At 43.6% G+C, this 18,561-nt stretch overlaps 1 protein-coding gene and 2 non-coding genes across 20 annotated transcripts in view; all 3 read right to left on the reverse strand.

The window, feature by feature from the left end:
• Positions 1–18,561, reverse strand: part of LOC144509409 (pumilio homolog 1-like) — a 140,923-nt gene that overhangs the window by 13,920 nt on the left and 108,442 nt on the right. For 8 of the 18 annotated variants that reach the window (XM_078238252.1, XM_078238238.1, XM_078238251.1 and 5 more), the window contains exons 12-19: positions 18,389–18,532; positions 16,109–16,402; positions 14,879–15,124; positions 13,627–13,894; positions 11,607–11,736; positions 10,545–10,679; positions 7,479–7,616; positions 5,603–5,728 (exon numbers count right to left, since the gene is read on the reverse strand). In XM_078238252.1, coding sequence (XP_078094378.1) covers positions 5,603–5,728; positions 7,479–7,616; positions 10,545–10,679; positions 11,607–11,736; positions 13,627–13,894; positions 14,879–15,124; positions 16,109–16,402; positions 18,389–18,532 — 1,481 coding nt within the window. The remainder of the gene's footprint in view (positions 1–5,602; positions 5,729–7,478; positions 7,617–10,544; positions 10,680–11,606; positions 11,737–13,626; positions 13,895–14,878; positions 15,125–16,108; positions 16,403–18,388; positions 18,533–18,561) is intronic. The other 10 variants (XM_078238244.1, XM_078238241.1, XM_078238255.1 and 7 more) reach the window with 3 other exon arrangements.
• Positions 4,604–4,739, reverse strand: LOC144509572 (small nucleolar RNA SNORA50). Its single transcript, XR_013500497.1, has one exon. It is a non-coding gene; the product is annotated as a small nucleolar RNA SNORA50 (small nucleolar RNA).
• LOC144509567 (small nucleolar RNA SNORD103/SNORD85) lies at positions 14,258–14,350 on the reverse strand. The gene has a single exon (XR_013500492.1). It is a non-coding gene; the product is annotated as a small nucleolar RNA SNORD103/SNORD85 (small nucleolar RNA).

An 18,561-nucleotide genomic window follows, 5' to 3' on the forward strand; every position in this document is an offset into this window, starting at 1 on the left:
GAGTGAAAAACTTACCCCTGACATCTCCTCTGTACCTACCCCCCAGCACCTTAAACCTGTGTCCTCTCGTAGCAACCATTTCAGCCCTTGGAAATAGCCTCTGAGAGTCTACCCTATCCAGACCTCTCAACATCTTGTAAACCTCTATCAGGTCACCTCTCATCCTTCGTCTCTCCAGGGAGAAGAGACCAAGCTCCCTCAACCTATCCTCATAAGGCATGCCCCCCAATCCAGGCAACATCCTTGTAAATCTCCTCTGCACCCTTTCAATGGCTTCAACATCTTTCCTGTAATGAGGTGACCAGAACTGCGCGCAGTACTCCAAGTGGGGTCTAACCAGGGTCCTATAAAGCTGCAGCATTATCTCCCGACTCCTAAACTCAATCCCTCGATTAATGAAGGCTAGTATGCCGTACGCCTTCTTGACCGCATCCTCCACCTGCGAGGCCGATTTAAGAGTCCTATGGACCCGGACCCCAAGGTCCTTCTGATCCTCTACACTGCTAAGAATGGTACCCTTCATATTATACTGCTGCTTCATCCCATTGGATCTGCCAAAATGGATCACTACACACTTATCCAGGTTGAAGTCCATCTGCCACTTCTCCGCCCAGTCTTGCATTCTATGTCTCGCTGCAACTTCTGACATCCCTCCAAACTATCCACAACACCACCTACCTTGGTGTCGTCAGCAAACTTACCAACCCATCCCTCCACTTCCTCATCCAGGTCATTTATGAAAATGACAAACAGCAAGGGTCCCAGAACAGATCCCTGGGGCACTCCACTGGTCACTGACCTCCATGCAGAGAAAGACCCCTCCACAGCCACTCTCTGCCTTCTGCAGGCAAGCCGGTTCTGGATCCACAAGGCAACAGCCCCTTGGATCCCATGCCCTCTCACTTTCTCAAGAAGTCTTGCATGGGGGACCTTATCGAACGCCTTGCTGAAGTCCATATAGACCACATCCACCGCTCTTCCTTCGTCAATGTGTTTGGTCACATTTTCAAAGAACTCAACCAGGCTCGTAAGGCACGACCTGCCCTTGACAAAGCCGTGCTGACTACTTTTGATCATACTAAACTTCTCTAGATGATCATAAATCCTGTCTCTCAGGATCCTCTCCATCAACTTACCAACCACTGAGGTTAGACTCACCGGTCGGTAATTTCCCGGGCTGTCCCTGTTCCCTTTCTTGAATATAGGGACCACATCTGCAATCCTCCAATCCTCCGGAACCTCTCCCGTCTCCATCGACGATGCAAAGATCATCGCCAAAGGCTCCGCAATCTCCTCCCTCGCCTCCCACAGTAACCTGGGGTACATCCCATCCGGTCCCGGCGACTTACCAACCTTGATGCCATTCAATAGTTCCAACACATCCTCTTTATTTATGTCCACATGCTCGATCCTTTCTGTCCACCGCAAACCAGCAGTACAACCACCCAGATCCCTTTCCACCGTGAATACCGAGGTAAAGTATTCATTAAGCACCTCCGCCATTTCTAACGGTTCCGCACAAACTTTTATGAAAGTTCATGGATCACTTCCTTTTGTACTCTGTGCCCCTATTTATAAAAGCAGGATTCAATATAATTTATCAACTGTTTTCTCAACTTGCCTTTCAATGAGTTATTCACATATCCACCCAGGCCCCTTCGTTCCTGCACTTCCTTGAGAATTGTACCCACTATTTTGTGTCTCCTCTCCTCGTTATTCTGACCAAAATGCATCACTTCACACTTCTTTTCATTTAATTTCATCTGCCATATGTCATAGAATCCCTACCAGTGCAGGAGGAGGCCATTCAGCCCATCGAGCTTATACTGACCACAATCCCACCCAGGCCCTATTCCCAGAACCCAACCTTGCTAACCCCCCTGACACAAGAGTCAATTTTACCATGGCCAATCTACCCAACAAGCACATCTTTGGACTGTGGGAGGAAACCGGAACATCCGAAGGAAACCCACGCAGACACAGAGAAAATGTGCCAACTCCACACAGTCTGTGACCTAAGGCTGGAATTGAACCCGGGTCCCTGGCGCAGTGAGGCAGCAGTGCTAACCACTGTGCCACCATGTGTGTCCATATCCTCTTGGAAGTCTATCACTATCCTCCTCAGTTTAAAATACATGGCATCAACTTCAAATTTTGAAATTAAATTAAATGCTAGTTAATGGTCCGGTGGCACAGTGGCAAGCACTGCTGCCTCACAGCGCCAGGGACCCGGGTTCAATTCCCAGCTTGGGTCACTGTCTGTGCAGAGTTTGCACATTCTCCCTATGTCTGCATGGGTTTCCTCCGGGTGCTCCCACAGTCCAAAGATGTGCTGGTTAGGTGCACTAGCCATGCTAAATTGGCCCTAGTATCAGGAGGACTAGCTAGGGTAAATGCATGGGGTTATGGGGCTGGGGCTTATGTGGGATTGTGGCCGGTGCAGACTTGATGGGCTAAATGGCCTCCTTCTGCACTGTAGGATTCTTCTTCTTCTATGATAAATTGTGCCCTGTACACTCAGGTCTAGGTTATTGATGTAAATCAAGATAAGCATTTTCCTTTCTATATATCATCAGAACAAAGTACGGTTTACTGTAATTCATCTTTTTAATAGGCTGGAATTAAATAATTAAGCTGTTGCATAATGAAATTCTAGCTATACTGGGGAAGCGATGGCCTAGTGGTATTATCGCTAGACTATTAATCCAGAAACTCAGCTAATGTTCTGGTGACCCGGGTTCGAATCCCACCACGGCAGATGGTAGAATTTGAATTCAATAAAAAATATCTGGTATCTACTGATGACTATGAAACCATTGTCAATTGTCAGGAAAACCCATCGGGTTCACTAATGTGCTTTAGGGAAGGAAATCTGCTGTCCTTACCTGGTCTGACCTACATGTGATTCCAGAGCCACAACAATGTGGTTGACTCTCACCTGCCCTCCAAGGGCAAATAGAGAAGGGCAGTAAATGCTGGCGAGCCAGTGACGCCCATGTCCCATGAATGAATAAAAAAAAGTGATTCAAATTATCACATGGCTCAAAATAAAATGCTTACAGGCACTTAAAAGCATTGCTTTACTGATTTTTGGGACTCAAAAATAGGAAACCAACATAATGGTAGACTTTCAAATGATATGGCCAACTCACTTTCTTAGAGCTTTGACACCTCAAAATTCAGCACCACATCATTGACTATTTCTAGCATTTCCTGTTTCTCAGATCTCCAAAATTCAGGGAATTATGCTTTTTTTAAAAAAAAAACCCTTATCTTGCATCAGCAGGAACCACCAAAATGTCTTTTTTTAATTCTTTCATGGGATGTGGGCATTTCTGTCATGGCCAACTTTTGTGGCACATTCCCAATTGTCCTGGAGAAGGTGGTCGCGAGCCACTTTCTTGAGCAGCTGCAGTCCACATGGTGCAGATACATCCACAATGTTGTTGTGAAGGAAGCTCTGGGATTTTGATCCGGTGACAATGAAGGAACGGTGATATAATTCCAAGTTAGGAGAGTGTGCGACACAGAGGGGAACCTGCAGGTGGTGGTGTTCCAAAGCTAATCTTGTCCTTAAGGTGACAGAGGACAGCGGTTTGGAAGGCGCTGCAGAAGGAGCATTGATGAGTTGGTGCATTGCATCTTGTAGATGGTACACTGCTGCCGCAGCACGCCTGTGGTCAGCGGAATGAATTTTTCAGTTGGCGGGTGGGGTACCGATCAGGAGGTCAGCTTTATCCTGGATGTTGTCGAGCTTCTTGAATGTTGTTGGAGCCACACTTGATTTGTGCATTATAGATATTGGATATGCTTCGGTGAGTCAGGAGGCGAGTTACTTATCTCAGAATTACCAGCTCTGACCCGCTCTTTTAGCCATAGTAATAAATATATATAAAAACATGATGGCTGGTACAGTTCAGCTTCTAGTTAATAGTAACCCCCACCCCCAGAGCCTTGACAGTGGGGTTTAAGTGATGAATACCATGGGAAGATGGTAAGATTCTCCCTTGGAGATGGTCATTGCCTGGCACTTGTGTGGCAAAATGTCACTTGCTACTCATCAGCCCAAGCCTTGCTGCATTTGGACATGGACTGTATTAGTGGAGTTGCCAACGGTTGTGCGATCATCAGAGAACATCCCTACTTCTGACCTTATGGAGAGAAAATCATTGATGAAGCAGCTGAAGAAGGCTGGGCCTAGGACACTACCCTGAGGAACTCTTGAGGCAATGTCCTGGGACTGAGATGCTTGATCTCCAACAGGTATTGGCAGAAGAAAGATGGTTGTGTTGTTGGAGGTCAAACATCTCTTGTGCCTCCAACCTGTAGCTTTCCCCGATTCCCACCGACTTCAATTTTGCCAGGGCTTCTTGATGGTACACAGTGAAATGCTGTCATGACATCAGAAGGGCAGTCACTCTCACCTCCGCTCGCATTCAGCTCTTTTGCCCGAGTTTGAACTAAGACTGTGAAAAGGTCAGGGGCCAAGTGGGCCTGACGGAACCCAAACTGAGAAAAAAAAACAGCGCCTAACGAAGTCAACAATCCTCAAACATTTACTGCTAATTGCAGCTCTGAAGAGTTGCTGCGTACAATGCTATCATTATGTCACTTGTGCTTAAAAGAACAGCTCAGTGTTTAAAGCTGAGAAGCTCCAGTTATAACAAGCATTTACTATAACACTGCTGCTTAGCCTATGATACTACAATCAATGTATCACAGGTTCAAATACAGTGCATGTAGTGAGAGAGAGAGAGAGAGAGAGAGAGAGAGAGAGCGCGCAAGAGAAGGCAAGGATTAAGGAGTTGAGTTGAAGATGTGTTTGGCATGAGAATATGTTAATTTCACCGTAGGCACAGACCACAATATTACCAATGTTCACACTGCAGTGAACGGAGATTTGGCTGGGTGCCAAATTCTCCGACCTCTCTGCAGCGGGAGGGTAGCATGAATAGCTGGTAAGATTGCACCCACAGACTTTTCTTCTACTCCTGAAGTCATTTATCTGCATCCTCAAATAAAATCGAGACTAAATGTAACATTACTTATAAAATAACATACCAAATTGCAATCGAAATGCTCCCAAAAATATTCGCATTGCATAAAATCAGATGCAAGTTCAAGAATGAGAGTATCATCCCCTACATTTAAATTCACTGGACTGAAAGGTTCTGCAATAAACGTCCAATTTGCTGTCCTCTACAGTGCCAGCCTTGGCTCAATTAGTATCACTCTTTCAGAAGCTCCACCCCAAAAACCTGAGCCCATTCTCTAAACGGAAGCTCAGGAACAACTGATGATGCCACAGGCCAGTTCCCCCCCCCCCCCCCCCCCCGCCCCCCGCAGCTGAATGTAAAACATCCAATGGCGCTATGCAAAGAGAAGCAGGGAAGTTCTTCCAGTATCCTTGCCCTTATACAATATCACTGGATATTATCACACTGCTGGTCAGCATTTCGTCAAATGTGTATGACTGTATTAGCACAAATCGGGATTTGGAGCCACTGGCCAACAGGGCTGGTGAGATCAGGTATCACTGCCTGTCTGAGACATTTCATATATAGCCAGCTGCCTTAATCATAGCGAGAGTGGGGACACATACCTGAACTAACTGCTCTGTATGCTGATGAAGTTCCTCCAGGATAGGCAGGGTCTGCTCAGGCATACAATGCTCTAAGATCCGCTGGATAACACGGCAGCCATATGGATGAGTCGACAGGGCAAACACCTATTGAATGAAAGCAAACAGCTCAACAACGGGTTTCAATGGGAGTGGCGGGGAGAATTTTTAAAGCAGCACGCAAACTGTAGATATTAATCTTGTGCAATGGATGAAAATCTATCCAGAAAGACCATAAATATTCAACACTGATCGAACTGTTAAGTAATTCCAATGGGTTGTCTCAACCGCTCACCCAAATCCACTCCATGTGCTGAATATTCCCTTTGAAGAACAGATACCAATTTACCTAGACTGCATGTTGAAACTGGCTCCACTATTTCATGCCATTAACTATCTCTTATATAACTGAGATCACGTCTGTCACCTCTTGCCCCAATTCCTTCAGGCTTTGTTGATGATTGCTGCCTCTAGCATTGGGGATTAATGAGGCTCTTCCCCAGATCATCTCCAAAGCTCAAAGACTCACATTTCTTCAAAGACCACATTCGGAGCACACATTGTACGCAACCTATTAACAGTTCGCTCATCTATTTTACCATTATCTAATTCTACATTTTCTCAACTTATCTTGCAATTTAACATATAAAGCTATGGTGGTGTTGAATATTGTAACAAAACCCCTCATTCATGATTTCTTATAACTAACATGCACTATCATTCCTCCAGAAAGTTATATATAATATCACTCAGTGTGCACTGCGACGCATAAAGATACCGATTCAGAATAAAAACCTCATTAGCAGAGTGTGGTGACAATGCACAATTTGATCAAGTTCATTACTGATAGCATCATTACTCTGGGTTGATACAAGAAGTCCCTTGTTTTCGGACATTATGAAATCAGTGCCTCAATGCTTATGAACGGCTGGCAAACAAAACATAGCTATTCTGAGCATGCATCATTTGAATTTGTACCTAATTATTTGTTTTTGCGTTGCATGATAAATGACAACATCTAGTTTGAAACCTTCCCATGCACACTACCGCTGGTTAGAAAATGGAAGCTGAGTTCCACTGATGTTATGCTTGGTAAAACCAGTCTGTAACTGAGCCAGTCTGGATGATTTGATTCCTGATGTGTGCTGAGTGGCTGCTGCTGTGGTGGGAGTAAAGGTTTTACACCTCAGCTTCATCACCCGAGGGTTCTCGTACCCATTTGCCATTGTTGGGTGAGGACAGTATCAGGCTCACCTGTGACCCTCCCCAAAGCTGAACAGCAAAAACAGGAAAAAATCTCTGTTCACACACAAAGATTTTCACAGTGACCTAATTCGAATCATAGGACCCCTACAATGCAGGAGGTCGTCATTCGGCCCATCGAGTCTGCACCGACCTCAATCCCATGCGGGCTCTATCCCCATTTATACCCTAGCTAGTCCCCCTGACACTTCAGGGCAATTTAACATGTCCAATCCACCTAACCCACACATATTTGGACTGCGGGAGGAAACCGGAGCACCGGGAGGAAACCCACGCAAACACTGGGAGAATGAGGAGACTCCACACAGACAGCGACCCAAGCTGGGAATTGAACCCGGGGTCCCTGGCGCTGTGAGGCACAGTGCTAACCGCTGTGAGGCACAGTGCTAACCACTGTGTCGCCCCCTAACAATGACATGCAATTGTGGTGTTAATACAAGCCTACCTGCAACACTAATAAATAAACTGTAACGTTTAAAAGAATGGCTGCTAGACGGGATGTGCCAGCAGCACCATAACCCAGCAAGAATTAGTGCGAGAGGGGGATAAAATTAGCTACAAAGTGCAAAAATCAATCAGCCTCATCAGGTCATACCTGTCCTTGGAAAGCATCAATAATAAATTGCAGAGATTGTGGCTGCACACATTCAATGCACTTCTGTACCACATGGTTTCCATTCTGATCTTTGACACATTTCAGGACATGCCCATCAAGTTCCTTCACCATTTCATTCTGTATACAATAGGGGAGATATAGAAAGCAACATTGATAAAAGTTAGGCTTTAAGTTGGAACCATTCTCCGCTGAATTCAGTCAATGACTCATTATCGGGCAGTCGCCACAAATTATATATTTATTCTTCCCTCAGTTTTTGAGCTATTTTATAGATATTTTACCCATTCAGATCCTGGGTCGGAGCCTGCCTTCAATAATTGATTATTTTAAACTCATAAAATTAGCTATGTTCTAGCTCCCTCTATCAATATATGAAGCAGACAGGGCTGTGAAATGTGCACCATGCAGGTGAATGAAAGTTTAATTATGTATAGACAGGAACATACTGAAATCAATATTTCCAAATATTGAATACAAAACTCTCAGCTGCCCCCCCGCCCCCGCTAAAGCTGACAGAGTCATGGGAAACAATCTGGTGGAAGGTGGTGAAATTCAATGTTAAAAAACAGAATAGATTGTTCTGGGGCTATATTTTTGCTATTCCACAGAAGTACACACTTGAGAAATAAATGTGAATGCTGGTTAATTGTCAAATAGATTAAAAAGTAGCTAGAATGTGGCTTAGTTGGTAGCACTCTTGCCTTCAAGTCAAAAGCTTATGGGTTAAGCCCCTCTCTAGGACCAGAACATTAAAAAGAATCTAGGCTGACACTGGAGTGCCGAACTCAGGGCGTACTGCACTATCAGGGATCAGATGAGATTTTAAACAGAGACTCCTCAGGTGGTTATCCCTGGTGTCCTGACCTGACCAATATTTATCCATCAATCAGCAACACAAAAATAGATGATTGGGTCATATTCACATTGTTTTGTGAGCTTGTCTTGCCTCCTACAATACACCCAATGAAGTATTTTTAAGTGTAGTTGCTGTGGGCGAAGTGCTTTCGGCTGTCCGGTGGTTAAAGACAACACATGAAAGCAAATCTTTCTTTTCTTAATGAGAGCTCAAATTAAATTAATGATAAGATTACATAAAGGAGGAGGCATGATAGAATCTTAAAATCTTCAAGGCTGATTTAAAAATAGACAATTGTATAATAAATTCAAATTGCAATTTGAAAAATGTTCACTGCATTGCATTCTCATCTGTACTGGGAGGGTTAGATTACTGAGGCTTGTGGAATTGGTAACAGTACAGTGGCTGTGTACACACAGGTCAAGAATTCCAGCTTTCAAGGAGTCAAGAGGAAGAATTAAACTACAAAGTGGCAAAAATTGAGAGCTCTTGCCAGTCCATATGACGCAAATACAAAAGCGATTTATCCCAGGCATTGTAAAGTATAAACATACTTTGGGACTAATAGCCCAGAGCAAAAAGGGATTACAAGGAAAAACTGATGGAGCCAAGAGTCATCTGAAATATGGAATTACTATACTGGCAGCTGTGGTTTCAGTTGCCGAGTATTGTGTTCTAGAATTCTTTGCCTAAATCTTTCCACCCCTCTCCTCCTTTTAGACACTTAAAACCTACCTTTTTGACCAAGCTTTTGGTCACCTGTCCTAATTCACTCTGTGAAGTGCGCTGGGGCTCCGCACCACGTTAAAGATGCTATATAAATGAAAGTTGTTGCTGTACCGGGAGAAGCCAAATTCTTGCACCCAGCACGGGAAGCAAAGCGGATAACCAGGAATTACAAAGCATGGAGGTTAACATTCTCAACACAATCTTAGGGAATACACGAGATCATCACATTGAGCTGAAAAGATTACTTACAAATAATAACAGCTCAGAAATATGTTTACATTCTGCACAGATAATACCGATCTCATTCTTACTTTTTAAATAAAAAGCTTACTGCTGACTCACGTGCCTACTGGGTAAGGGACAAACAACTACAAGAGCTGGTGAGGCAGTAACTTCTGAGGAGCAGCTGCTCAGGAGTAAGGAAAGTTTAGCTACTGTGTTCTGACTCAAGGGAGCAGGACAATGAGATTAAAGAATGCGGTAGGTAGACAATCAAGAGTGTGTTTACATAGATATGCACTGGATGTCAAATGAATGCAGCAATACGCAAGAGAAACTCTCCAACTGGAATAGTGGCCAATTAAGGATGTGAAGGCTTTGGAGAGCGTGCAGAGTTGACAGACTGGTTCTAGGGGTGAAGAATTATAGTTACATGTTTAGACTGGAGAAGCTGGGATTATTCTCCTTAAAGCAGGTGTTGAAAATCACCAAAGATTTAAATAGAATAAATAAAGAGCAACTATTTCCGATGGTTGAAGGGTTGATAACCAGAAGGCGCAGACATTAAGGTGACTGGTAAAAGAGGCAGAGGTGGCACAAGGAAAACTTTTTTTAATGCAATAAGTGGTTAGGATTTGGAATGCACTGCCTCAGAATGCTGGATACAGATTCAATAGTAGCCTTCAAAAGGAAGTTGGGTAAATTCTTGAAACAGGAAAAGTGTCGTATGCAGAGGAAGAGTGGGACTAACTGGATTGCTCTTCAACTCGCACTTGATGGACCAAATGGCCTCCTTCTGTGCTGTAGCATTCTATAATTACAAGAAACACAACACTTAGCAAATAAAACAAATAAAAGGGAGAGCATCAGCAGTGGCCCAAGGTTAGGGGTGCTATGAGGAAAGAGGGGTAATAGTGAGGGAGGCCACTCAAGATTAAGGTTGTGGGGATTCGAGACAGATCAAGTTTCTGGGAAACTGCTCCCTCTGATTTCCTGCTTGAATTACATAACGGAGATACCCGAACAGAAAATATTTTGATAGCTGATATGAAATGAACACATTAGTCTCACTAACTAGCGGTGTTTGAATTACAAAATTAATTAATCGGTTTAGTAAACTGTACTTTGGTCCTCCAGGGACTGAACCCCGTGTGACTTTTCACCCAGACAAATTAATGGTCCTGTCACATGCCCAAAATATATACTTGGATCAAGCGTTCAAGTTACAAATTCAATCTTACAATGATCTGTTGGTCTGGGGGAATAGATTCCAGAGCCTTCTGTATCACACGACAGCCATACATCTGCAGCGCCAAAGAGAGAACATGCCCACGGATACGCTGAGCTAAGGCCAGCTTCTGATCCAAGCTTCCAAACTAGAGTATAGGGAGCACACAAAGTGTTACAAGAACAAATTTAGCCACGTGACCATCAGCATCATGCTAACACTTTTACTTAGAGCTACAGAGTTTACAGCACAAACAGGCCATTCTAGAGCGTCACACTTGCTTCCTCCACCACATTTCATCTAATCCCACCTCGCTTATTCATTCTCTGTAACGGCACCATTTAGTAAGCAAGTTTCATCATCTTACTGTTCTCAAGGTTAGAGGTTCCGCCTGAATTCTTGAAATCTTCCTCAGAAGACGGAGTGAAGCACTCCGGGTGTGACTTTCTTTTTTTAAACAGCTTGTGCTTCAGGCCAATGAGCAGATACAACATCAATGATGAGTTTTTTTTTGTTTAAATGGTTAGACTTGCCATGCACTCACGATAGCTGCTCATTAACTGAGCCACAAAGATCGGCAAAGTCCCGGGTTCCATTTCTAGTCAGTGATGAGTTTGCTGATTTTTGTCCCAGGGTCTTTCTCAGAAGGCACGTTACAACCTTTCCTCCCAAAAACCCAAACTGGGGCAGGAAAGAAAAATTGATCACAGGGCAGCTTTCCTGCTGGTGACTATCTTTACACAGATTGGATCCAAGTTGGATTGGGGTAGAAAAATATCCCACAAAACAAGAAAACAAAAGGGGCAAAAATAGGCAAGAAAATGGCGGGGGGGGGGGTGGGAGAGCACTGACATGCTATATCATATATTCTAAAGATCAGAGTTCCCAATACATTCATTTGATGTGTCAAGAGGGGGCACCCAATGCGCCAATCAGAATTTCTAGGATATATTCTGTTTACTTAGGTGTTAATTAGCACAGCAAACGAACCTCTTGCTTTGTTTCTATGGCGCACAGCCTGCCTGGTTTTGACAAAAATGTTTATCACTGGAGTGTACGGAAATTTGTTACTTACCTCAAAGAATTTCTGAATTACATAGTTTCCGAAAACATCCACCATCAGTTGATAGGCTGCCTGTAGGATTTCATTAAAAACCAGCTGTCTTTCAGCAGGGGTAGCTCGTTCCAATTTAAGTTGAATAAACCTGTGGGTAACAAGTATTTTAAGGCGTGTACAATGGCAGTAATTTTTTAAAAAGCACCTTTTTGCTCAAGTATTATTTTCAAGTTGTGGCACGAAAGGCTCTATAGCTCAGACCAGCTGAATGCCGGCTTGATTGTATTGAACTGTTGTTTCAGAAGCTAGCAGTCACCTGAAGCACGGAAATCAGGTACACCCAAGGCCTCCCCTCCAGCAACAGCTAGAAATAGCTCTTTCCTGCAATTCTGGTTCTGCCAACTTATAGTGGTCCAAATCTGAAAGTGAAGTCTCTCCACAAAAAGACATCTCAGAAATACCTCCCCAGTACAGCAGTAGCGAACATCTAAGTAGATATAGGCCCTGCTGAATCTATCCTCGCCCCAGGAATACATGCACCTCGTGGGTAACAGACCACATTGTGCAGTTTCAGCGCGTGGCTGCATAAACTTTATAGTGAAAGCAGGAAATTCCGTGTATTCAGGCAAATTTAATGTTCTGTCACAAATAAAGTAAACACTTGCTTTGCAGATGAGATCATCTCCTGCCAGTGTGCCACATTCTGTTAATATATGCTGTTTACATCATGAATTTTAACCCCCTCCCTCCTTGTTTCTCTCTATATGAACCTACCTCATCACTCTGAATGAAACTCAGCAGCTGCTATGGTGTTTAAGATACTGGCTCCATCTCCTCTTACAGTGCTGGGTGAGCTGGGAAATGTGGTTCAACAGCAAATGTTTTTGTTAGGTGGCTACAAGCTTTGCTGCAGGTGCCTCAATGTCTTGGCAAAATTTTATTTTGCTCAAGGGCTTCGGGGGGGGGGAAGAGTCATACGTATTTTGCCCCGTTTGCTTATTTGCAGCAGGTTGCATCCCACAAATCATAGAATCCTTACTGTGCAGAAGGCCATTCGGCCCATCGAGCCTGCACGACCATAATCCCACCCAGGCCCTATTCCCGCAACCCCACACATTTACCCTGCCAATCCCCTGACACTAGGTCAATTTAACAGATATGATAAAAGATTCTGCACTTTCCTACCAAAACGAATCGAACATTCACAGAATGGATCAAAACTGCCAAATAGATGTTTAAGTTTCCCATATTTTGCTGGACATCTCAATTTAAATTATTTCATTTAACAATCAGTCTTACATGCATTGATCAATTTAAACCATTACACAATATGAATCTTTATAGAAGTTAATCTGGGACATAAAAAGAAAACTCGAGAAGGTATTAATAGCCACTGTCTGAACAATCTTAAAACAAATGAATTAAAAGTCCAATCACAAGGGTCAAAGAAAATAAAGACAGAAAACATTTCCAAATAAAGGAAAACATCCAAAATGTGCCTCCCCCAAAACTCTCTGTTCTGAGATGGATACATCTGTCTCAGAAAGTTTCCTCCCCATCTCTCCCTATGTGCTAATTCTTGATGGGGTCCAAGTGTAAGGAGTCCTCAGGTATCTTGGCCAAGTAAGCAGGCCGTGTGTTTAAACCCAGTGAACATTAGCAGTTTGCTGGACATTTTGGGAAGTGATGCCAGGTCCGGCTCCAATCCTATTCTCAGCCAACATCTACAAACATTCACCCAAACAAGAAACACTGCGTAACCGGGAGGCATGGGAACCTCAGCTGATTTTGCTCTACCCTAACCCTGTGACTGACTGCTGTGCCCAACTTGTTGCCTGGGCTAATATCATGGGACTAGGAATCAAAACTGACCCCTGCTGATTTGTGTGCCCAAGCTCAACAATGGCCAGTGTCTTAACCAAGTCATCGGCAAGTCAACATTTAATCCTAATGCATCACCTCTGCACTGACAGATTAGATGAATCGGCTACCTTCCCCGACTTAAAAGTTCTTATCTATATTTGTGATTTCATCACACCTTGAACCGTGTTGATCCTGAGAGAATTCCATGATGTGGCCGGCTATTTCACGCAGCTGAAGGTTTGGATATCGATTGTTACGAAAGTCTTCTAGTAATCTGCTGCGCCCGGACGGCATCACATCTGACATGCTGTACCGCAGACGGGATGGTGGAAACAACTGACTGCTGGAACTGAAGAGACTGGAGGCACTGTTGACACTGCGGTACTTGGCTTCAGCACCCGGGGCAGCAGAGATAAATCTTCCACTTCCATTCGTCAGCCCGCCTGTCATTACAAACACATCAGAAGGTTTCAATTACCTGAACGATTCAATGAGCACATTGGAAATGCACATTTGTTTTAATATCGGTTCAAAAAAAAAAGATAAAACTATATTTTTAAAGAGCTTGTACATTCCTCTGAGCAGCTGGATTTTTAAACAGGTGATTTTCGGTTTAAAGATGCAGCTAACTTCAGTGACTTAATTTACAGATATGCACTGTTGGACAAGTATGACAAACACTTAATTTGTGTGCAATATTAGCAGCTGATATACTTCATCCCAATCAAGGGGATTTAATGCAATTTGATGCTAACACTGCGATTGACACATACACAGATACAAGGCTAAAATTAATCAGGTGCATTCTTGGCTCAGCCATATTGAGTACAGAAATGAATCTCATAAACGAGCAGTGAGTAACAGCTCTCAGTGAGGGCAAGTATGTCATCATCGCCAAGACATTGCAACCTCAAAACCGTTAAAAGTTTCCAACCACTGAACCATGCATTAATGGGCTCCAACTTGATATCTGTTAAAAAGCTTTCCCTTAATAGTCAAGCGATTCAAATTATGTTCAACAACTTAGAAAACCACATAGTAATATTTCAGACATTTTATTTTGTTTCAAGACAGGGGAACGGCACGGTGCCACAGTGGTTAGCACTGCTGCCTCTCAGTGCCAGAGACCTAGGTTCGATTTCCGGCTTGGGTCACTGTCTGCGTGGAGTTTGCACGTTCTCCCCGTGTCTGCGTGGGTTTCCTCTGGATGCTCCTGTTTCCTCCCACGGTCTAAGAGACGTGCTGGTTAGGTGCTTTGACCCGAACAGGCGGCAGAGTGTGGCGACTAGGGGAATTTCACAGTAACTTCATTGCAGTGTTAATGTAAGCCTTACTTGTGACGAATAAACTTTAAAAGACGGGTTTGATGCCTGGCATAACTAGAGATTTGTGACAGATAAAAATCTGTAATAAGAAGAGTTACCCACCCCTCTTACCCAGGTTAAGGCTCGATGATGATCCGTGTGACGATAATGACGGCGGCGGTGTTAGCGAGTGGCTGGGACCCTGGTTCGGAAGAGGCATCCCGACCGGGCCAGGGGAGCTCGAGAATCCCAGCCCATTGTAAAAGTTGTGGCCAATGGGAGCAAGGCTGCTGGTCGTTCGTTTGTAGAGGTCAGAGCTACTAGTGAGTGAGTCTCTCCGCGAGCCGCTGCTGGTGTTCGAGCTTCCAACTTGAAAACAAAATTTTAAAGTTTACTTTTGACCATCTACAATAATCAAATGTGTATACAAATACGCAGACCTCCCCAAGCTTTTGGAATAAGAATCAACTCAATTTTCATTGGATAATTTAACATATTTTAATGCATGTCACCTATTGGGTGCATAAACTGCTCCTTTCCTTTGATCAAAAGTCTCAATCAATTTCCTCATATGGATTGCTCTGCACTGGAAATTAAATGTTGCTTCAATATCAGAGACTAGAGCAGGACACTTCACTGCCTACCAATTATGGTCCTTGTACACTCTGAAGTAACAAACCGTGCACACTTTTGCAAAGCAAATATAACACATTTGCTGTGATTATTCTAACGTTGCTGAAACACCAGTTCTGTCATTAGGATTTCAGTGGAGCACAAAGAAGGGTGTGCCAAATTTCCATGCCGTACCTACTTAAAATGGTGCAAGACACCCAGTAGTTACAGATACTTTTTTTTCCAAAATTATCTTGTGCCCAGAGAGGATATTTTTGAACAAAGACTCTGCAGAAACATGGTGACCACACGTGTGCTTTAGTTATCACACAAGGTATGCACTGGGGTGGTACTGAAGAGTATTAGCTTGAATGTGATTTTTCTGAAAGCGTATTGATATTATGCGCCCTCGTGGCACGACTGAAGTATCATGTTGCAACCTGCTAGGCATGTATCATTACCCTTTGTTTCTTCTCAGTGCATTAAAATCAAAAATCAGATTCTTGTCTGGTACAGTACTTTTAAGATCTTTAGCAGAGCAAACAAAATGAAGCTTTTGGCTCCCAAGTACATTTGCAGAGCACAATTAGTCTTTAAACAATGTCTTGGGTATGTCAGCCAACTAAAATGTGAAGACATGCCTGGCAAGGAAACGTGATGATTCCGTTCAAAACAGCTCATTCAGTGTTTCACCATTAACGCGGTGCAGCCAGCTTTGCAATCCTACAATTACAAATGTACCTGCTGATCCAAATCCTCCAAGTGCAGATCCAAGTGTAGCCCCAAGTGAACTAGTGCTTCCAAAGCCCAGGGAAGTGCTGCCAGGCTGGCCAGACCCCTGAGAGAACAGCGAGTTGCTTTGTGAAGTGCTCGACAGGGAATTGTTACCATAGAATGAGTTGGAGGCCAAGCTATTGGTGGGCTGCTGTTGCGGCTGCTGCTGCGGCTGCTGGCTGCCCATTGGACGAAAGGAGCCATTTGCTGTCCCTGCAAGGCCACTGGCTGTACCGTTTGCTGATGCTGCTGCAGCGGCAACTGTTGGAACAGAAAGCAAAACGCACTGAGGTGCCAGCTATCCCACATACAGAATTATGAATAAGATAGGAATGGAAAGATTGCCAACTTTGTCAAGATTATCTACACCTTTAAAGACATTGCTGTGCGGGCAAGCGAGACCAGGCCTCACTCGACATTAAGCTACAACCTCCCTTTGAAACTATTTATGGGTATGATTATGTCACATCAATGACACCCACGTGATCAACTCCGCTCCCATAAGGTCCCGGGGAAATCGGCTGTTGTAAACACCGTTTAGCAAAATAACACACAAGGTACTACAGCATGTTTTGTGTTGCAAAAACACACAACATGAATATAAGTATATAAAAAGATATTAAAGAATCCTTCAATGATTTTATGGTTAGTTGTGACATCTTAACCAGTTTGATTTTTATAATAATCTGGCATTCATTGTTCTAGATGTACACAAACCCGCCCCCCGCCCCACCAAAAAAGAGGGGGGGAAAACCCAGCAAATTTGACAATTTGGGGCAAGTTCGCCCAGTTTCTAGTGGATGTGCATTCAGAGAATAAAACTTTCATGAATTTGACAGCAAAGGATAGTCTGAGGCAGGCTGAGTGACAGGAAACCATGGCGGTGAATCATAGTGGTGTTCCCCAGGGACCACTGATTTTCCTTGACTCTATATTAAAGATATGGAGATGCCGGCGTTGGACTGGGGTAAACACAGTAAGAAGTTTAACAACACCAGGTTAAAGTCCAACAGGTTTATTTGGTAGCAAAAGCCACACAAGCTTTCGAGGCTCTGAGCCCCTTCACCTGAAGAAGGGGCTCAGAGCCTCGAAAGCTTGTGTGGCTTTTGCTACCAAATAAACCTGTTGGACTTTAACCTGGTGTTGTTAAACTTCTTTCTATATTAAAGTACAGGGCGCAAATTCTGAAATTTGTGGATGAGACAAATAATGAACTAAGAGGAAGATAGTGATAAATTTCAAGAGCTGGTGGATGCACATGCAATTTAATGCAAAGAAATGTGAAGTGATAAATTCTGGTGGGAAAAACAAGAGGCAATGCAGACTAAAGGGCTCAATTCTAAATGGGGATACAGGATCAGAAACACCTGGGGCTTTATGGGTACAGACAAACAAAGTGGCAGGGCAGGTTGAAAAAGTGGTTAAAACGCACAACGTTAACATTAGAAGCATAGAGTACAAAAGCAAGGAAGTTGTAATGGAAGTTTATAAAACACTGGTTTGACCACAATTGGAATAGTGTGTCCAATTCTGGACGGCATTTTAGGAAGGTTGAGAAGGCATTAGACAGAGTGCAGAAAACATTTATGAAAATTATTCGGGGTGGGGGGGACTGGTTATTTGGATTGTTGGGTGTTGTCTCAGAAGCTGGGGGTTGTTCTCAGAGAACAGGAGGTTGAGAGGAGATTTGATAGAGGTGTTCAAAATCTTGAGGAGCTGAGGCAAAATGGATAGTGAGTACTGTTCCTATTGACAGAAGGATAAAGAGCCATGAGAACATCAATACAAGGTGATTGGCAAACGGATCAGAGGCGATGCAAGGAAAATCTTTCTGTACTGAGTCGCTATAATCTGGAATCCTGTGTCGAAGACAGATCCGTGGCTTTCAAAAGAAATTGGATAAGCACCTAAAAGAAAGAAAACTGCAGGGCTTTGAGGAGGGCTGGGGAGTGGGACTAGCAAACTAGATGCTGTAGAAAGCCAGCACAAACTTGACAAGCTGAATTGCCTCCTTCTGCACTGTAGCCATTTTAAGATTTTAATTGTAAAAGTATCATGGTAAAACAAATCTAATACAAAGACAGCTAACGAAACATTTGTGGAAAGGAAGCAGCTATTGCAGATTTATCAGACTCATCTAAAATGATACAATGATCTACCAAGGTTCAGTTTTGAAACAGGCAGCGAAAATGATAGGCTTACAAATAGAAGTATTTTCCTCCCCTTTTTGGAACAGACAAACCTTACCTGCCTGCGCTGCAGATGGGCTTATGATTACAGGTGCTGGAGCAACAAGTCTTACAGGAGCTCCGAGACCATTGCGAGCTCCAGTATTCACGACCAGGGCACCAGTCTGGTCATAATAAGCAGCTGGAGCTAGGACTTGATAACCTGAAACAAAAAAAAAAGCACGCTATGTA

Source organism: Mustelus asterias, chromosome 21 (assembly GCF_964213995.1).
Source record: "Mustelus asterias chromosome 21, sMusAst1.hap1.1, whole genome shotgun sequence".
NCBI classification, from domain to species: domain Eukaryota; kingdom Metazoa; phylum Chordata; class Chondrichthyes; order Carcharhiniformes; family Triakidae; genus Mustelus; species Mustelus asterias.